The 15223-nt window shown below is 38.0% G+C and overlaps 1 protein-coding gene across 5 annotated transcripts in view; it reads right to left on the bottom strand.

Annotated features, from left to right (window-relative positions):
• Nucleotides 1–329: 329 nt before the first annotated feature.
• The window catches only part of CNST (consortin, connexin sorting protein), a 49753-nt gene continuing 34859 nt past the window's right edge, over nt 330–15223 (bottom strand). For all 5 annotated transcript variants that reach the window (XM_082047761.1, XM_082047763.1, XM_082047762.1 and 2 more), the window contains 3 exons: nt 12351–13222; nt 3917–4052; nt 330–2247 (listed from right to left, as the gene is read on the bottom strand). In XM_082047761.1, coding sequence (XP_081903887.1) covers nt 2042–2247; nt 3917–4052; nt 12351–13222 — 1214 coding nt within the window. In that variant the 3' untranslated portion in view covers nt 330–2041. The remainder of the gene's footprint in view (nt 2248–3916; nt 4053–12350; nt 13223–15223) is intronic.

A 15223-nucleotide genomic window follows, 5' to 3' on the forward strand; every position in this document is an offset into this window, starting at 1 on the left:
AAATTACCAAAAAAAGAAAATTAAGATTCTCTTAAAAGAAAAGCTAAATAAATAAACAAACCCAGACTTCAAATAATAAACTGAACCAGCCAGTAACACTTTAAAATATAAAAGTGTCTTTCCCTTTCTCCTTTAGATTAGCCCAGCATCATAATACTCTGAGGACAACAAACAAAAAGTCTACCAAACTACCATTCTCAAGTTTCATTCTAAAATCAAAAGTTTTCATTAGGTTGGGCATTTAAAATTTGCTAGTTTGATATAAAGCTGCACATGAGGCTCCCTAAGGTATAAATAAACTAAGGCTCTCCAGTGAAAACAAAAAGAGAAATCATACATGCAATTTATTCTAGAAAAAAAGGTGATTTTAACTTTCACTTTAAAAACCCATTAAGTATAACAGTGTGTTAGGAACAATCAAGCTCACTAGAAGGACAATTTGCTTGCAAATGCCAAAAAGCATGATCATTTAATGTTACATTTCTGAGAAATATCTTGAAGATTTCACTTCATCGTATTTTACACAATAGTATTCTAAACCTGAACACACTGCATCATACAACGTTAGTAAGTAGGAAATGACGGAGTGGAGTGAAGTGGACTCCTCAAAAATGCTGTTTCCTGAGGTGTAAAGGAATCATTTCACACTAACACCTTCAGCAGGGCTGAGCCATTATTCTCTGTGCAAGCACAGCTGCTGCTTTTTGACCAGTGTGGGCCAAAGGCCTGTGCATCTAATTCTCACCTTCACAGTCACGTCAGTGGTTCTCTCACGTACCATACAGGGAGGGCTGAGCACCAAGTGACAGAAATACCCATTAAAAAGTGACTCTTTGTCCTGACTTAAATTTGTTTGTATAGCTGATAGAAAAAGAACAGATTTTACAATACAAGTCTCAGAACTGCAGGGCAAATAGATGCAAATGTGCTTTATCTGCTGGAACAAGTGCCCCAGACTGCTAACAGGGCGTGGGTCTGCAGTGAGCCTCTGCACCTCTCCAGTTGGATCAGTCCCACTTTACGTAAGCATTCGCTCACTGAGAGAGGCTGCAGCCACACAGTTCAGTGATCCTGTGCACTCATCTGGGATGAATCAGACATGAGCCCTAATTGCAATAAATATTCACAGACAAAGGCAAGGATCATTGTTCCCCATGTATGGAGGAGAAACTGAGGCACAAAGTGATTACTGCATGTCAGTGACATAGCTGGACAGAAAGCCCAGTTAGCCCCACACCTGCTATCAGGTGCTTTAAAACTGGCCAAAGCCACTCTACTATTTAACACAAATAATTCCTTTAACATCTTACTTTTGCTTCTGTGTTCAGTGAGAGCAATGATTTCTTTTTTAACCTTTCATTTCTCAAATAGCCCCCAGAAAACTGTGAGTAAAGTTCCAGGAAATTCAGTGAAATCTGCCAGCAGATTCATCCCACTCATGATATTCACTGTAAGCTACAAGATACAGGGTCAGCCTGTTAATCACCAAATGAGGGCTCTGTGTATGCCGCTGCACTCTTCTCACTCCACCCAAATAACTACATGACTCACCAGGAGAAATAAAATGGAGAAACATAGTAAGACTTGAATGAAAAATAATGTTTCCATAAAACACAGACTTATTGCATGATAGCTGGAGGCAACACCTTTGCACAAACAGCTGTAAATTAAAGCTGTCCTCTAACTAAGCTTCCAGAGATTGCTTACACAATGTGTGGCAATGGGAGAGCATATAGAAGACAATTTTCTTCTTTCTTCTTCACTTGCTCAAGTTGTTGAAAAGCTACTCGCCTGCCCTCAAAAGCGTGAAGAGAATAACTTTATTCTCCCATACCACACTGCTACAGCTTAAGATGTGAACATTTTGCCACTTGATTGCTAAACTAGAATTTTCTTGATTTCTAAGTACAAGTGTAAGTACATCATCAAATACATATCGCCTGCAGGTGGCAAGTGTTTGAGAAGTTGAAATCACAATTTTTTTCTGCCCTCTCCAGTAAGCATTGGTGAGCTCTCAGTCTTTTGTCTCTGCTCATTTCAGCTATGAGAAGGCTATCCAGTGTTTGAGTTCTTCCATACGCTGCAATATCTGCGTATAATAGAAATCCATGTTGGCTGCAAAATCAGTACACACAGGGGATTCCATATCACCAAAGGTGCAGTACAATGCAGTTCCTCCAATGCTAAGGAAAACAGTTGCTATGCACAACAGGACCAGCAAAATACAGGAGCCACCAGCTACTTCATCTGTAAATACAAGAGCAGAAAAGGTGAAAAGGATGATATACAAAACAATATACATGAAAAAATCCGAGATAGGTTTTTACCATGAATGTGTCAGGAGGTAAACACACTCAATAATGCTCACCATGTCAAAGTGACCATAATACATACCAGGAACTGTATGTTTCTCTACCCAGTCTTTTCAGAAAGCTAAATAATTATATAACTTCATTTCTGCAACCTGTGTACCTGTCCTTGCTGATTTCACTTGAACTGAAGCAAAATACACTTAACTATGAGAATGTTGCACAACCAAAGCCTTCCTGCATGGAAATAGTTGAAACAAAATAAAAGCTTTGAAAATAAAACAAATTGAAACATTCTTGCTTCATTTGTACTGACACTGGCTGTGCTAACATGAACTGTTTGTGTTTGCTCTCACATTTTGACTGTAAGACACTGATAGACACAAAACCTTCAGGGTAGGCTAATGTGAATGGCTCTTTTACATCTCAGTTGTCCTGTGGTAACTGTTTGCATCACTGTTTATTCCAGAGTAAGAGCAATCAAGAGGTTGCAGAGGTGCTGCTGCATCCTCACAACCTCACTTGTCCTTGGTAATTTGTACGCATGAACAACATCTGCATCTTCTATCAGACTGAAGAGGCTCTAAGAAAATTTCTGAACTACCTTCATTTTACATCATGGGGAAGAAACAGGGGAAAGAAGAAAAAAAGAGGAAACATTCAAGCACTTTTTTTTGGTGTTTGAAATCGGATTTAAAATAATAATAAACAACTTTCATTTTGAATCACTAAATCCCTGGGAAAAAAACCATAGAAGAAACTCTAATTGAAATTTTATTTAAAACAACAAATTGTTTTAAAATAATTTCAACAAAAAGATGGGAAAAGCTCCCTTTTGGGCAGTGAATGGATTTTCTTCTCAGTGTATGAGACACACTTAATGCACTTTGAAGCACTAAAGAGCTCCATTAATACCATTTAGTGGCTGACACACACAGTAGATACAGAAAATAGTATCATTAGTAATCAAAAGTATTTTTCTTAACATCTCTTCAGTTTTAGTAATAGAGGCTTTAAACTCCAAGAAAAGCATAACTAAATAATGTATTGTATTTCTTAAGAGGCTATTTAGCCCATCAAAAAGGCAGTAAGGTGCTTAGCCAAACTTAATGACAGCTAGCAAATATACATGCATGTTTAGTTACAAAGCAAGGTTAAAATCTGACACCCTTCAATCCTACGGTCTACTAGAAAGGGTTGGAATGTTACCTGTGGACAAAGCACAACAGACTTGTTTCTTTTGCATCCCTCTTTACCTATATGGATTAGATTTAGGGATAAAGCTTACACCTCCCACCTTTATGCTCAAAACGTTAATGAAAGGACGTCCATTAGATGTCACTTGCAAATCATTCAGTCAGAGGAAAAAGTCTGTGGCTTCAGTCTCAGCCAAGTGCTAAAACAGAAGTGTACTTATTGTATCCTTCTGTAGCCTTGATACCCAAACCTAGTATCTTGATCTTTGATCAAACACCTTCACTTATTACTTAAGTTTTAAAAAGCCAAGACAGTATGACAATGAACACTCACTTTGCTCTTGTGAACAAAAAGATCAACATCATTTGCAACACAAAAGTGCAACCCAAGAATTAACAGCTTTAAACTACCTTGATCCAATGTGTCTTCCATTTCTTGGAATCGCACTCTTCTCTTTGTTTGCTTTTGCTGGACTTGAGCAATTGTTTTTCCTTCCCTGTCATCTCTCTTCTTTAGTATAGACACCAAACCTTCTGCTGGGGCAATCTATCAGGAAAGACAGTGAGTGGCACAAGGATGTAAAAAATCCAAACGTGAGACCTATTTAACAATGACCTTAAGGAGTTATAAAGCGTTTCCACTCTACTTTTCTTAAACATTGTGCACTTGTGAATCCTCCTTCCTGAACGTGTCAATTCCTTAACATGCAGGACAGCTGCATTCTGCTGTCTGCTGACACTACTTGCCTTTAATTGCTATCAAAGTTAAACACATACATTTACTCTTTGGACCATACTTCGTATTCACTGCAACAGTTCCTTTGGAAGCTCATGTTCTTAAATCACAAGGGTTGGGGCAGTGGCGAGGAGGGTTCATGTCAAAAACATGATCATCAGAGGGCAATAAGAAGTCAATGACACATTGCTGCTGCCTCTCCAAAGATATAATCCTGCAGAGACTTCCAAGTATTTATTGTGAGATTAATTTTCCAGCATTGCAACTGCTTCCCCAGGGCAGACAACAAGCTACAGTGGAATCACAAAACCAAAAAGAGGTAACACCAGAGAAAAAGAAAGCTCCAATGCTCTGGATAGATTCCAGCTCCACATTGTAATAAGCTATCTGGATACAGCAGCAGTTCAAAAGTCCTTCCCTACAGGCTAGTCATGCAAACGGCTTGCACAAACAGTGATGGTCAACAAGTCAATAAACTGTAACTTCTCTTGCCTTTGCTACAGCATTTGGCTTAGCTGCAAGAGTATACACTGAGCCATACTACGATGTTACACCAGCCTAAGCAGTCTGTAATTTCCTAGGTATTAGAGAAATAAAAGTAGAGGAAGCATCAGCAGAAAAATTCTTTCCTAAGCAAGCAGTTCCTGGTGTGCTAGAAATAAATAAAATCAAAATAGGAAGCATGTTTAGACATGACTTTTTTTAATCTAGATATTATCTTGACCTGAAAAAAAGTCTTAGTCATCTCTTAATAAATCTCAGTAGCTCTTTAAAAAACTTATTCTGTAGATCAGCAACAACATTTGTTAAATTGAAAAGTAATCTGTATACATCTGTGCAACAGATAAGAAAACATATCACATTTGCAACTGACTTTGCAACTCATCTATGCAGGAGACGACCCCAAATGCCTATAACTTTCATTAAAACTCTGAGTAGAAAAAAACCCAAATTTTCAGATAACGCTGTAGTTGCAGACAACTGATTGCTTAACTCCCCACATAATCTAATCAAGTTAGAAGACCACGCATAAAAACTTGCTTGCATTGCAACTATAAGAGCTGTTGAAAAACAGAAAACAAATGACTTCATAACTTACATCCCTAAGCTTGCTTCATGCTACAAGCTTATACAATGCATTGATGCATGCTGTAATTGGAGAGATGGTGCATTGAACACAGCAAAACACAAGCACAATCGAATAGGCATTGCAGCAACTACAGCATTTGGCATTTGCAACATTTTAACTGGTAAGTGTACCAATTACATTTGCAGGTCTCTAGCCCCGCAGTACTTTATAGCCCTCAAGGGGATGAACAATGTTGCTCTGAAAAACTCACAGAGTTGGTCACCATGAGTATATCCCTACAGTCTAACCATTTTTCCCAAAATGACAACTGAGAAGATAAACCTGATCTCTGCCACACTTCCCCTTTTGATATTCATTTTCCCTTTTGATTATCTGCTCAAGAACTTAAATGGATTATTTAATGAAACAATGTAATGAAGTACTTACAAAGCAGGGACAGAGTGGAGGTGGTGAAAATAAACTAAGTCAACATATAGAGGACCGCTATTTGGCACTCATGAATCTGAAATAATAGCCCATAAGTGTCTCAGCAAAACAGACAAGGGCATTGGGGTGAAGCTTCTACTGGTAATACTGGTAATGTTAAATTAGCCTTGCAGAGCTGCCATGAAAATTTATCAGGCCAGCTAGAAAATTAACGCATATGCTCCCTCGTTGTGACAAGGAAGAGGGATTGCGTAGGAGGGCATGAATTTGATTTATTTATTTGGGAGGGCGGAGATGAAATTATGTCCTTCAAAAGAATAGATTATTTTAAGCTTCTGTGTGTGGCACTGCTTTCGTAAAGAGGATCAATGGCGCCTCCCGCCTCCATGCAGCAAGCTTGCTGTCGTCTGGCATGCGTGTTCCCAGGTGGCTCAGAGTGCACTCGGAGGGAATGTCACCCAAGGCCGGCAGGGCGTTTAGTACCAGTCTGCCCTAAGATCAGTATGCGGTGGGCCATTCTGCAAGTTGCCATTTCAAACTGAGATGCTTCATTGTGGCTCTTGGTACTTTCTGAACGACTGCATCATAAGCTCTGTCTTCTCCAAGCTTAAAATCAGAGGGCTATCTCTGACACGATTATGTGGAAATGTGTGTTTCAGTGATTACAGTTACGTAAAAGGCTTGCAAAGGAAAGCCTTGCTACAATGAGATTCACTTACTCTTCCTGTCAGCATATATGGCTAGGTTTCAGGATTTACTTCTAAAAGTATAAAGAACTAATTGACACAGCACAGTTTTCTCTACTCTGAATATCTTATTTTGCTTAAAAAGGGAGAGTAAGGGCTTTTGATTTTGAAAAAAAAAAATCAGTGTGGCTAGGGTTATTCTCTTGTCCCAACAATATCCATAGACTGTAATTTTATGATTGTCCCTCCTTTACCTGAGATGTAATTCACACCTAGAATATTTCATCTGTCTTTGAATTTCACAAGTAACATAATTAAGGTTTATGTTTTGTTCTGCAGAGGACCTACAAAGCCATGCCTCGTAACCAGGATAGACTTTATTGTTAAAATGAAAATTCAAACGTATGGAATTCTGCATAAAGCAGTATTTTCATCTTCTTTTCTACCATATTCTCAGTTGCAGCTCAAAACTATTTAATGCAAACTTCACTACATTTTTCTTATTTTCAGTCATAAAAATGTCATTACTGTAAGTTTGTCATGTAAGAATAGGGTCTGTCCTGCTATAAATAAAATCTTGTTCAATTAAAACAACTGTAAATGTATTTTTCTATTATACCTGTAATTTAGAAAGATTTCAAAGCAATATATAAACTGATTGCATTGGCTCCATCTCCCATTAATTAAACATCCAAGGAGAGGGACTTAGCTGCCTTGCAAGACTTGAAGTTTTCCATCCCAGTCTTTAGAAGGCAGGAGGAATTTTAAAAGGCAGAATACATTATTTAAATTGGAAGTTAATGAGGGAACTGTAGTTAATCGAGTTGACCATAGTCAAGTCTCTGCTTGACTTGAACCACAGGAGGAAAAACCTAGGCTTGCACTAGGCTGCAAACAGCTTCTTCTTAATTCTAAGTTAGATAATCAACAAAAGATGGTCTCGGGACACCTGTATAACTGAGTTTACTCACTTATCTCTCCTGGCCTTCACAAAATGTTTTGACCAGAACTTTTATAATTACTGTACAGGAACTGCAAATGGCATATGGATATGTGGTGGCATTTTGATCAACAGTCAAAAAGGAAAACAGCAATGACTGTTGGTTAATTGAAACTCTGTTAAATGTTTTAGCTTTTCTCTATTTACCACTATTAACACAAAGTTATTCTGCTTCTTGAAAAATCTTTATACTTTTTTTGGATAAAGTTTAATATCCTGGCTGTAAAATAAGAAAAAAAAAAGCTCTAATTAAAATACCTGTCTCTTCTCTGTTTAAAACAGCATTTGCTAATAAAATATTTTAAAACCTTCTTACATTATACATATTTTTGCTAAGAAAATAAGGCCCTGTACTTCAAGCTCTGAGAGAAAACAGATTAAAGTTAACGATTGGAATCATATGTAGCATACAGAAGTAAATAAAAACCCCCAAACCGAAGAGGCTGCAAAGTGGGATTTCAGAAGAAAAGTTCATTGTATGAAGTATTTTGGTCTGAATGCAGAAAACTACTCAAGGAGGAGTTTTGTTTGTATACTCTTCTGTGGGATGTATTCCTTATTGAGTTACTTGGCAAAGGTCTACAGTTTTATTTCTAGCAATACCAGATTTCTTTAAAGTGGTAATCCATAACTGTACAACAAATTGATAAAAAGCAAGACTACCCTGAGTTAAGCTATAAGCAGCAGACAAACCCCTTTGCTAATAAAATACATTGGATACATGAATAATATGACTTTGAAAAGAAGCTAACTTGGCAGATACAGTATTCATACCACGGCGTCAGACTTGCACCATTATTCTGCTTATATGCTTGCCCCTTTACATACCAACAAATAGCTCAGATACCCTGTAAGCATTTCATATGGATACATAATATTAGGCCAAGTACTGGCTCCGGCACCTGGATCACAACAACCACAGGCAGCGCTACAGGCTTGAGGAAGCGTGGCTGGGAAGCCGTCTGGAGGAAAAGGATCTGGGGGTTTTGATTGGCAGACAGCTGAACACAAGCCAGCTGTGTGCCCAGGTGGCCAAAAGGGCCAACAGCATCCTGGCTTGTACCAGGAACAGTGTGGCCAGCAGGACTAGAGAAGTGATCGTCCCCTTGTACTTGGCACCGGTGAGGCCCCACCTTGAAGACTGTGTTCGGTTTTGGGCCCCTCACTACAAGAAAGACATGGAGGTGGTGACGAGGCTGGTGAGGGGCCTGGAGCACAAGTCTGATGAGAAGCGGCTGATGGAACTGGGGCTGTTTAGCCTGGAGAAAAGGAGGTGGAGGGGAGACCTTATTGCTGTCTACAACTACTTGAAAGGAGATTGTAGCATGGAGGATGTTGGTCTCTTCTCCCAAGTAGCAAGCACTAGGACAAGGGGAAATGGCCTCAAGTTGTGGCGGGGAGGTTTAGATTGGATATTAGGAAAAATTCTTCATCGAAAGGCTTGTCAGGCATTGGAACAGGCTGCCCAGGGAAGTGGTGGAGTCACCATCCCTGAAGGTGTTTAAAAGGCATTTAGACAAGGTTCTTAGCGATGTGGTTTAGTGCTATAATTAGGTTATGGTTGGTCTCGATGATCCTGAGGGTCTCTTCCAACTGAAATTATTATATGATTCTATTCCGTAATTCTTGCAAACTCAAAACTACAGGACCCAAGCCATACCAGAGAACAAGGGATCTCAACAAGGACTCTGCCACCCTGGGAGACTCTGTCTTCAGGTCTAGTAGAGATAGGTGGAGACCTTGTTTCTGCAATCAAATCAGCTACTAGTCACTATGTACTCAGTACTTTTTTAAAGTCTTGGTGTACAAAAATTGCCAACCAAAAGATAGTACCTTTTGTCATGGCAGACAGTCTCATTGTCTCTGCTTTCTGAAAAAAACCTCAAATGATAATTTTCAAATAAGGAAAAACATTAAGATTTTACTGTTTTCCCTAACTGTCACTCAGATTAGGGCTTATGTTCTAAACTTTTATTTCACGTGGCAAAACAGAACTTATATTATTGAGGTTACAATTTGCTTGATTGCTTGTACGTCATTTCATTCTCGCAGAAATGACAGCAGATATCTATGAAGGGGTTATACACTTCTGATATCTGCTGCTGCCGACTGCTCACTGTGCTTCAAAGTTCTTTGTTAGCTGTATGAATCTAGTTTCTATAAAATGACAGTGATTTTCCATCATCTGCATGTTTACAATACGTAAAGTATTTACGTTTTGCTATTATTTAAAGCCAGAATCAGGATTTAGTGGATTTTCAGTCTTGTAATTAGTTATTGTAAATGGTAGACTAAAAGCAAGTGACATAAAGGATCTAAATTAGACAACTACATGAGACGATTCCTCGATCTCAATATGACATCAAACAAAACTTCCTAACTGTAAATACACATAAAAGTACTTTTCTCCATTTTCAATAAATTAATATTACACCTCCATTTAAAAATATTAATGAAATTTTGTCCTACCACATGATTTTTGTACCTTGTTTATTTAAAAATAATCTTCTGCCTTCTATTCTAACTCATTTGTGGTGAATTTGTAAATACTTATTTCATGACATGTTTTAGCACAGTAAATTGATTTTTTTTTTTACTGTCATGTTGGTACATTTCATGTAATTAATTTCATTTCATTCATGTGCTACCAATGCATTTTCTAGGTACTTTTTTCAGAACCACTGTATGAAAACATTGTTCTCTTATCAGATGACCACAGCCCGAACAGCGCAAATGCAAAGGCTTCAGGAGGACAAGAAAAGAAGAAATGTTATGGCTGGGTGCAAAGATCAGTCTGCTTGTCAAACCATCAGTCAAATCTTTTTTTAGTACTTTAGTACTTATTTTAGTACTAAAACAGTATCAGTGAAAGCAAGTTAACAGTACTGCTTTCTCAGGGGTGCCAAACCCTCTCAGTTCCTGGTGTCTTCCAGGCAAGCAGGAAGTGCTAACCACTTCTGAAAAGCAACCCCTAGGGCAACAATATTTGGTAACATTAACTGGAAAAGCAAAATACAAGCATATAATGAAACAATACAATCTGCTGTGCTGTCCTTAACTCACCCTGCTGCACTGAGAAATTTCAGGTATTGCAAAACAGCCCCAGATGCTGCATATTACAAATTTTAATCAGTACTGAGATTAATCCTTCTTCTCCCTGATTTAACCCCCCTGGCTCACACACAACTCAGGCCTCTTGTTAAGAACAATTCAAAAAGACTCCCACCAGTGTTAGCCAACACTATGCTTTATACGGCCAGAAAAAGTGCTATGGAAAGACTCAAGGCACTTTTTCCTTGCCAGAGACTCAACACTGAGTACTGGAAGTCTTAGCACTGGGATAGCAAGCCAGAAAAGAAACTAGATTCCCTGTAAAGCATAAGCTTTCTAACAGTATCAATATGCTGTTTCTCATCCCATCCTGTAAAATGCAAATGGCATGAACATAGCAATTTTAAAACAGCTTCTATAGCATTAATTTACGATTTTTTTACATGAAACTGAACAGTTCTCTCCTGTAGCTTAAAATGCTGAACTTGCAGTGGGCTCAAAAGAAAACTAATCCAGAGGGACAATATTTAATTTACTCTTCTGTTGTACATGTATATGGGCTTAGCACAGTCTGTCAACAAAATTCTCATTTTCAAAATCATCCTTTAAGTGACCACAAGCCAACGGATTTAGTTCAAAAGTTTGATTACATGTATGAACATGTACGTGGGTTTCCACATCTGCATGTTGGCAAGAGCTTGTGTACATCTTTGTGCACATGGCCCTCAGTCCTGGTATGTGGTGTGCTTCCTGACATCCCACAGAAAGACAAGGTGTTTTAGGACAGGTCACAATGAATGATCTTGGAAAGGAGATAAGAAGCTCTTCAGGTGGGGAGAAAAAACAAAATGGTCCATTTCCAGCTCTGGAGAATTTGCCAAATGTAATAACATCAGCATGAATCCCCCGGATTTAGTTCCTTGCTTGGCTGCTCCCCCTCAGCAATCATGGGTTCTTGCTCTCTATGCATTAGCTTCTGATCTATAGAGAAGTACTGTTACTTTATTGCCAGGGGATGTTGTACTGTTAAATGCATTAAAAATAGAGATGAACTTAGAAGAGACCTTTTTACAAGAGTTCCCCCTCCAGCATCTGGAATTGTGTCATTTCACAATAATCTCATTTTTTCATTTAAAGAAAAAGCTTTTAAGGTCCCATGATTGCAAATGCACCACAACCAGAAGACAAAGTGAAGATGTCATCATACAAGCTCCAAGAAAGTCCCAAAGCAATACATCTTCTATATTTTCAGAAGACAAAGTTAGCTTATGAAGCGCTCATCCTTGTTGTGGTCTATCAGCAATGCTGCAGAAAGGTGGCTTCAGGCTTAGAAGTTCTTTCTTAGTTTTGGCTGAACACAAAACTGCCTAAACTTGGCAAAATTAGAAGCCATACATTCATACACAGAGTTTATTAGATATGTAGTTCTCACCTATAGAGAACAGGCTCTGAAAAGCAGATTTTATTCTATGAATAGAAACAAACATGTTACATCATAGGCATTATGTTGACCTCTGATATAAAACTGTGATTTAAAAGGAACTGTCAGCCCATCTCCTAACAGTCTCTGTCAGAATTAAAAAAAAAAAAAAAAAAAGGCTGTTCACACCCATTGACACTCATATGTAAAAACCAATCTAATTTTTAGAAACACAGAGCACTGCTGGTCGAGGAGGAGGTAAACAGGCAAAATATTTTTTTTCTGAATTTACTCAGAACAATTAATACGTATAGATTTCTTTACAGGTTAAAAAATGATATATGAAGGAATATTTATCACAGTTTGAAGTTGTAAATTTCTAAAATATTTTCATTGAGATAAATATGGAAGATTTTATAGGATTCACAGTATTTACCTCAGCAATCTCTATCCTTCTTGCAAGTTCATCAAGAGAAGAAAAGCTGTCATCTAGTGATAAAGCTTCCAGTGAGTTGTAAGATGCTCGTTCAGGTGAAATATCTGGAACAGCGTCGAAGTCCTCTTGGCTTCCTAAGTTTGCAAATGATTCTTCAGTGTCTATTATGTTACCATTCAAAAATCTGAGAAATAAATCTTCTTGTTCTTCATTATTTACCTTCTCCTCCTGTCCTGCTGTTCTCTGTATTTCCTTGCATACTTGTAAATGGGCAGTATTCTCATGCTCAGACACTTTATTACATCCAGAGCATACATTTGATGCAGTTCTCTCCTGCGAAGATCTATCGTCATCAGGCTGTTTCTGTTGCTGCTTTAAATCACTGTTTCCAGGCTGGCCACTAGCAATTTCTGAAGGGCCAGCATCATGTTTTGATCTGAGCAGATTTCTATCAGCTTGCACACCTTTATCAGCGGGAACCAAATCAGTAGGCATAGAATCAGCATCTGTTAAAACCAAAGCATCTACCATTGGCTCAAGAGGGAGTTTCACTCCAGGCTCCCCAGCTGTGCCTTCTATTTTTTCTGCATCCTTAGAGAGTTGTCTTTCTCTCGGCTGCAAACTGTTATCTTTACTGGCATCCCCAGATGACAAACAGCCTAAAGAAGGCCTGCCCACTGTCCCTGTGGACTGGGTGTGTGGCTCCAATGTTGATTCAGCACTGCAGTGCTGCTCCTCCATGTGGTCCTTTCCTGCAGCTACCCGAACACTTGCTGTCTCTGTCTGTCTCTCAGTTCGTTTTTCACCTGGAGAACTAGTGCTCCGCTGTTTATCTTCTTTCTTTGGTCCAATGCCAGGACAAGTTTCAGTACCTAAGTGCAACAGGAAAAACAGTTCCCGTGTTTTTAAATGATTCAAAGCATCAGCCCAGGGGGGAAAGAGTATACTGTGATTTGATAACACTGTAACCTAATGCTTTAAAATGCACTCGCATAAAGGGCAGGTTATTTTATGCTCCAGAGTCAGAATAAAACTTTCGTCAGTGGTCTGAAAAGCTGACTCATGATTCGGCAAAGTATTTACACGCGTTCTTGCAGGCAAAGCACATGCTTTAGTGCGCTCCTGAAAAGAGTCACTCCCATACTTCAACCACTATATGTATGTTATTATCTTTCTGAACAGCCACATTTCTTCTAAGGCATATTTTATGTGAGTGCATCTCATGGAGGCCTGGAGTACAGACAAATGCACTTAATTACAGAAAACTCTATTTTGATGCCATTGTATCTATCACACAGGGATTGAGATCATACTAATTTAATAAACTTTAAATTAAATTCTTTTAAGTGGGTAACTAACTCCTTTGGTTAATGCTGAATTAAATATCCCATTAGAATAATTTGCATAACGGACTGCACAAAAAGATGTTGCTTTTTGGATATGTAAGTTAGTTTACATGTTAAAAAATGCAACTGGATACAGATTATTTCTGTGTTCACATTTACAATACAAATGAAGACTGATTTTTCATATCTGAAATTTCAGAGAGAAACAAGGTGAATTCTACATAGCTTGTGAATTCACCTACTATGGCAACGACCTGCTGATGAAGGAGTAGATGGTTAGCCCAAGCTGTCAATAAAATTATTAGACGTTAGCCATTACAAGAAGCTCAAAGCCAAAACTCCTCTTTCAGGCTTATGAAGAGAGAAAAGATGTGTTTGCAATTAGAACAGCAAAGCAAGCTAGCTATGACTTTAATAAAAGCCAGGTTAAGACTATTATTACAGTAGGACTATTGTTACAGTAATAGTAATAACCTCAAACAACAAATTAATACCTCTAGAAAATACATTTGTGTTTTTTGTGCATAGCGAAAAGCAGAAGGGTCTTATGAATAGATTAACGAAGAGATCAAACAATGCCCTTATTAACTGTATATGTTCTCACAAGAATGACTGAAGATCTTCATGCAAATTTTCTCCTTCCTCACCTGTCAAAACCTCACTTAAAATCTAAGCAATTTCCTGAAGTTGTTACATGAAACAAGGTCACATTTGCTAGCCTTTAAAGAAAGGTTTGCATTAATTCATTGTATTGAACAATTTTATTAAATTATAAACCAGCCCCATTTTGAAGGATAATGAAATACAAGGTAGCATAGAAAAGACAGGCTTGGAAATTGAAAAAGAGAATATCCAACCATCTCAAAATGCAGAAAAAAAAATCAGAACAACATTAACAGGAAAAAAGGGTACAGGGAGCCTAACTTCTGTAAAACACTGTAAGAAAAAATGGGTATGAGATAGGGATTTTTTGAAAATTACACACAGAGGAGTAGATAGCTCAAGGGATTTGTAACAGGATACTGAGCCCTTCACATATAGGTCATGAGTTCAAACAGAGCCTGTATTAGTGGTACAAGACTTTGTTACCATCTGTCAATTTTTCCTAGTGGATATATCCACATTACAACAGGCATCTTTGTTGGCAGCTTCAACTGCAACAAAGATTAAATGGAATTGGAAATTAAATCAAATTCTTTACCATGAAAGGTGTCCCTGGAGCTTAGGGATCTGTTCCTAAGAAAGTAAAAAATTGTTATCTAACTACAGATTAATAGATTAATTTCTGCTTTAAATTAGTAAGGAAGTGTGATTTTACTTCAAAGATGCTACCATAGTATAATGCAACAATCTACAATGTAATATATATATTTACATATAATCTAATACTACTTCTTATTGATAATCACTAGATAAACTATTATTTTGAGCATATGAAATAAAGGGCAGTCTTCAAAGCACTTGAGAATTTCCTTTTCCTGTCTTACTCTGAGACATACTTCTATAATACTACCAGCAGCTAAATTA

This window comes from Streptopelia decaocto (assembly GCF_964273445.1).
Source record: "Streptopelia decaocto genome assembly, chromosome: 3".
Classification (NCBI taxonomy): Eukaryota; Metazoa; Chordata; class Aves; order Columbiformes; family Columbidae; genus Streptopelia; species Streptopelia decaocto.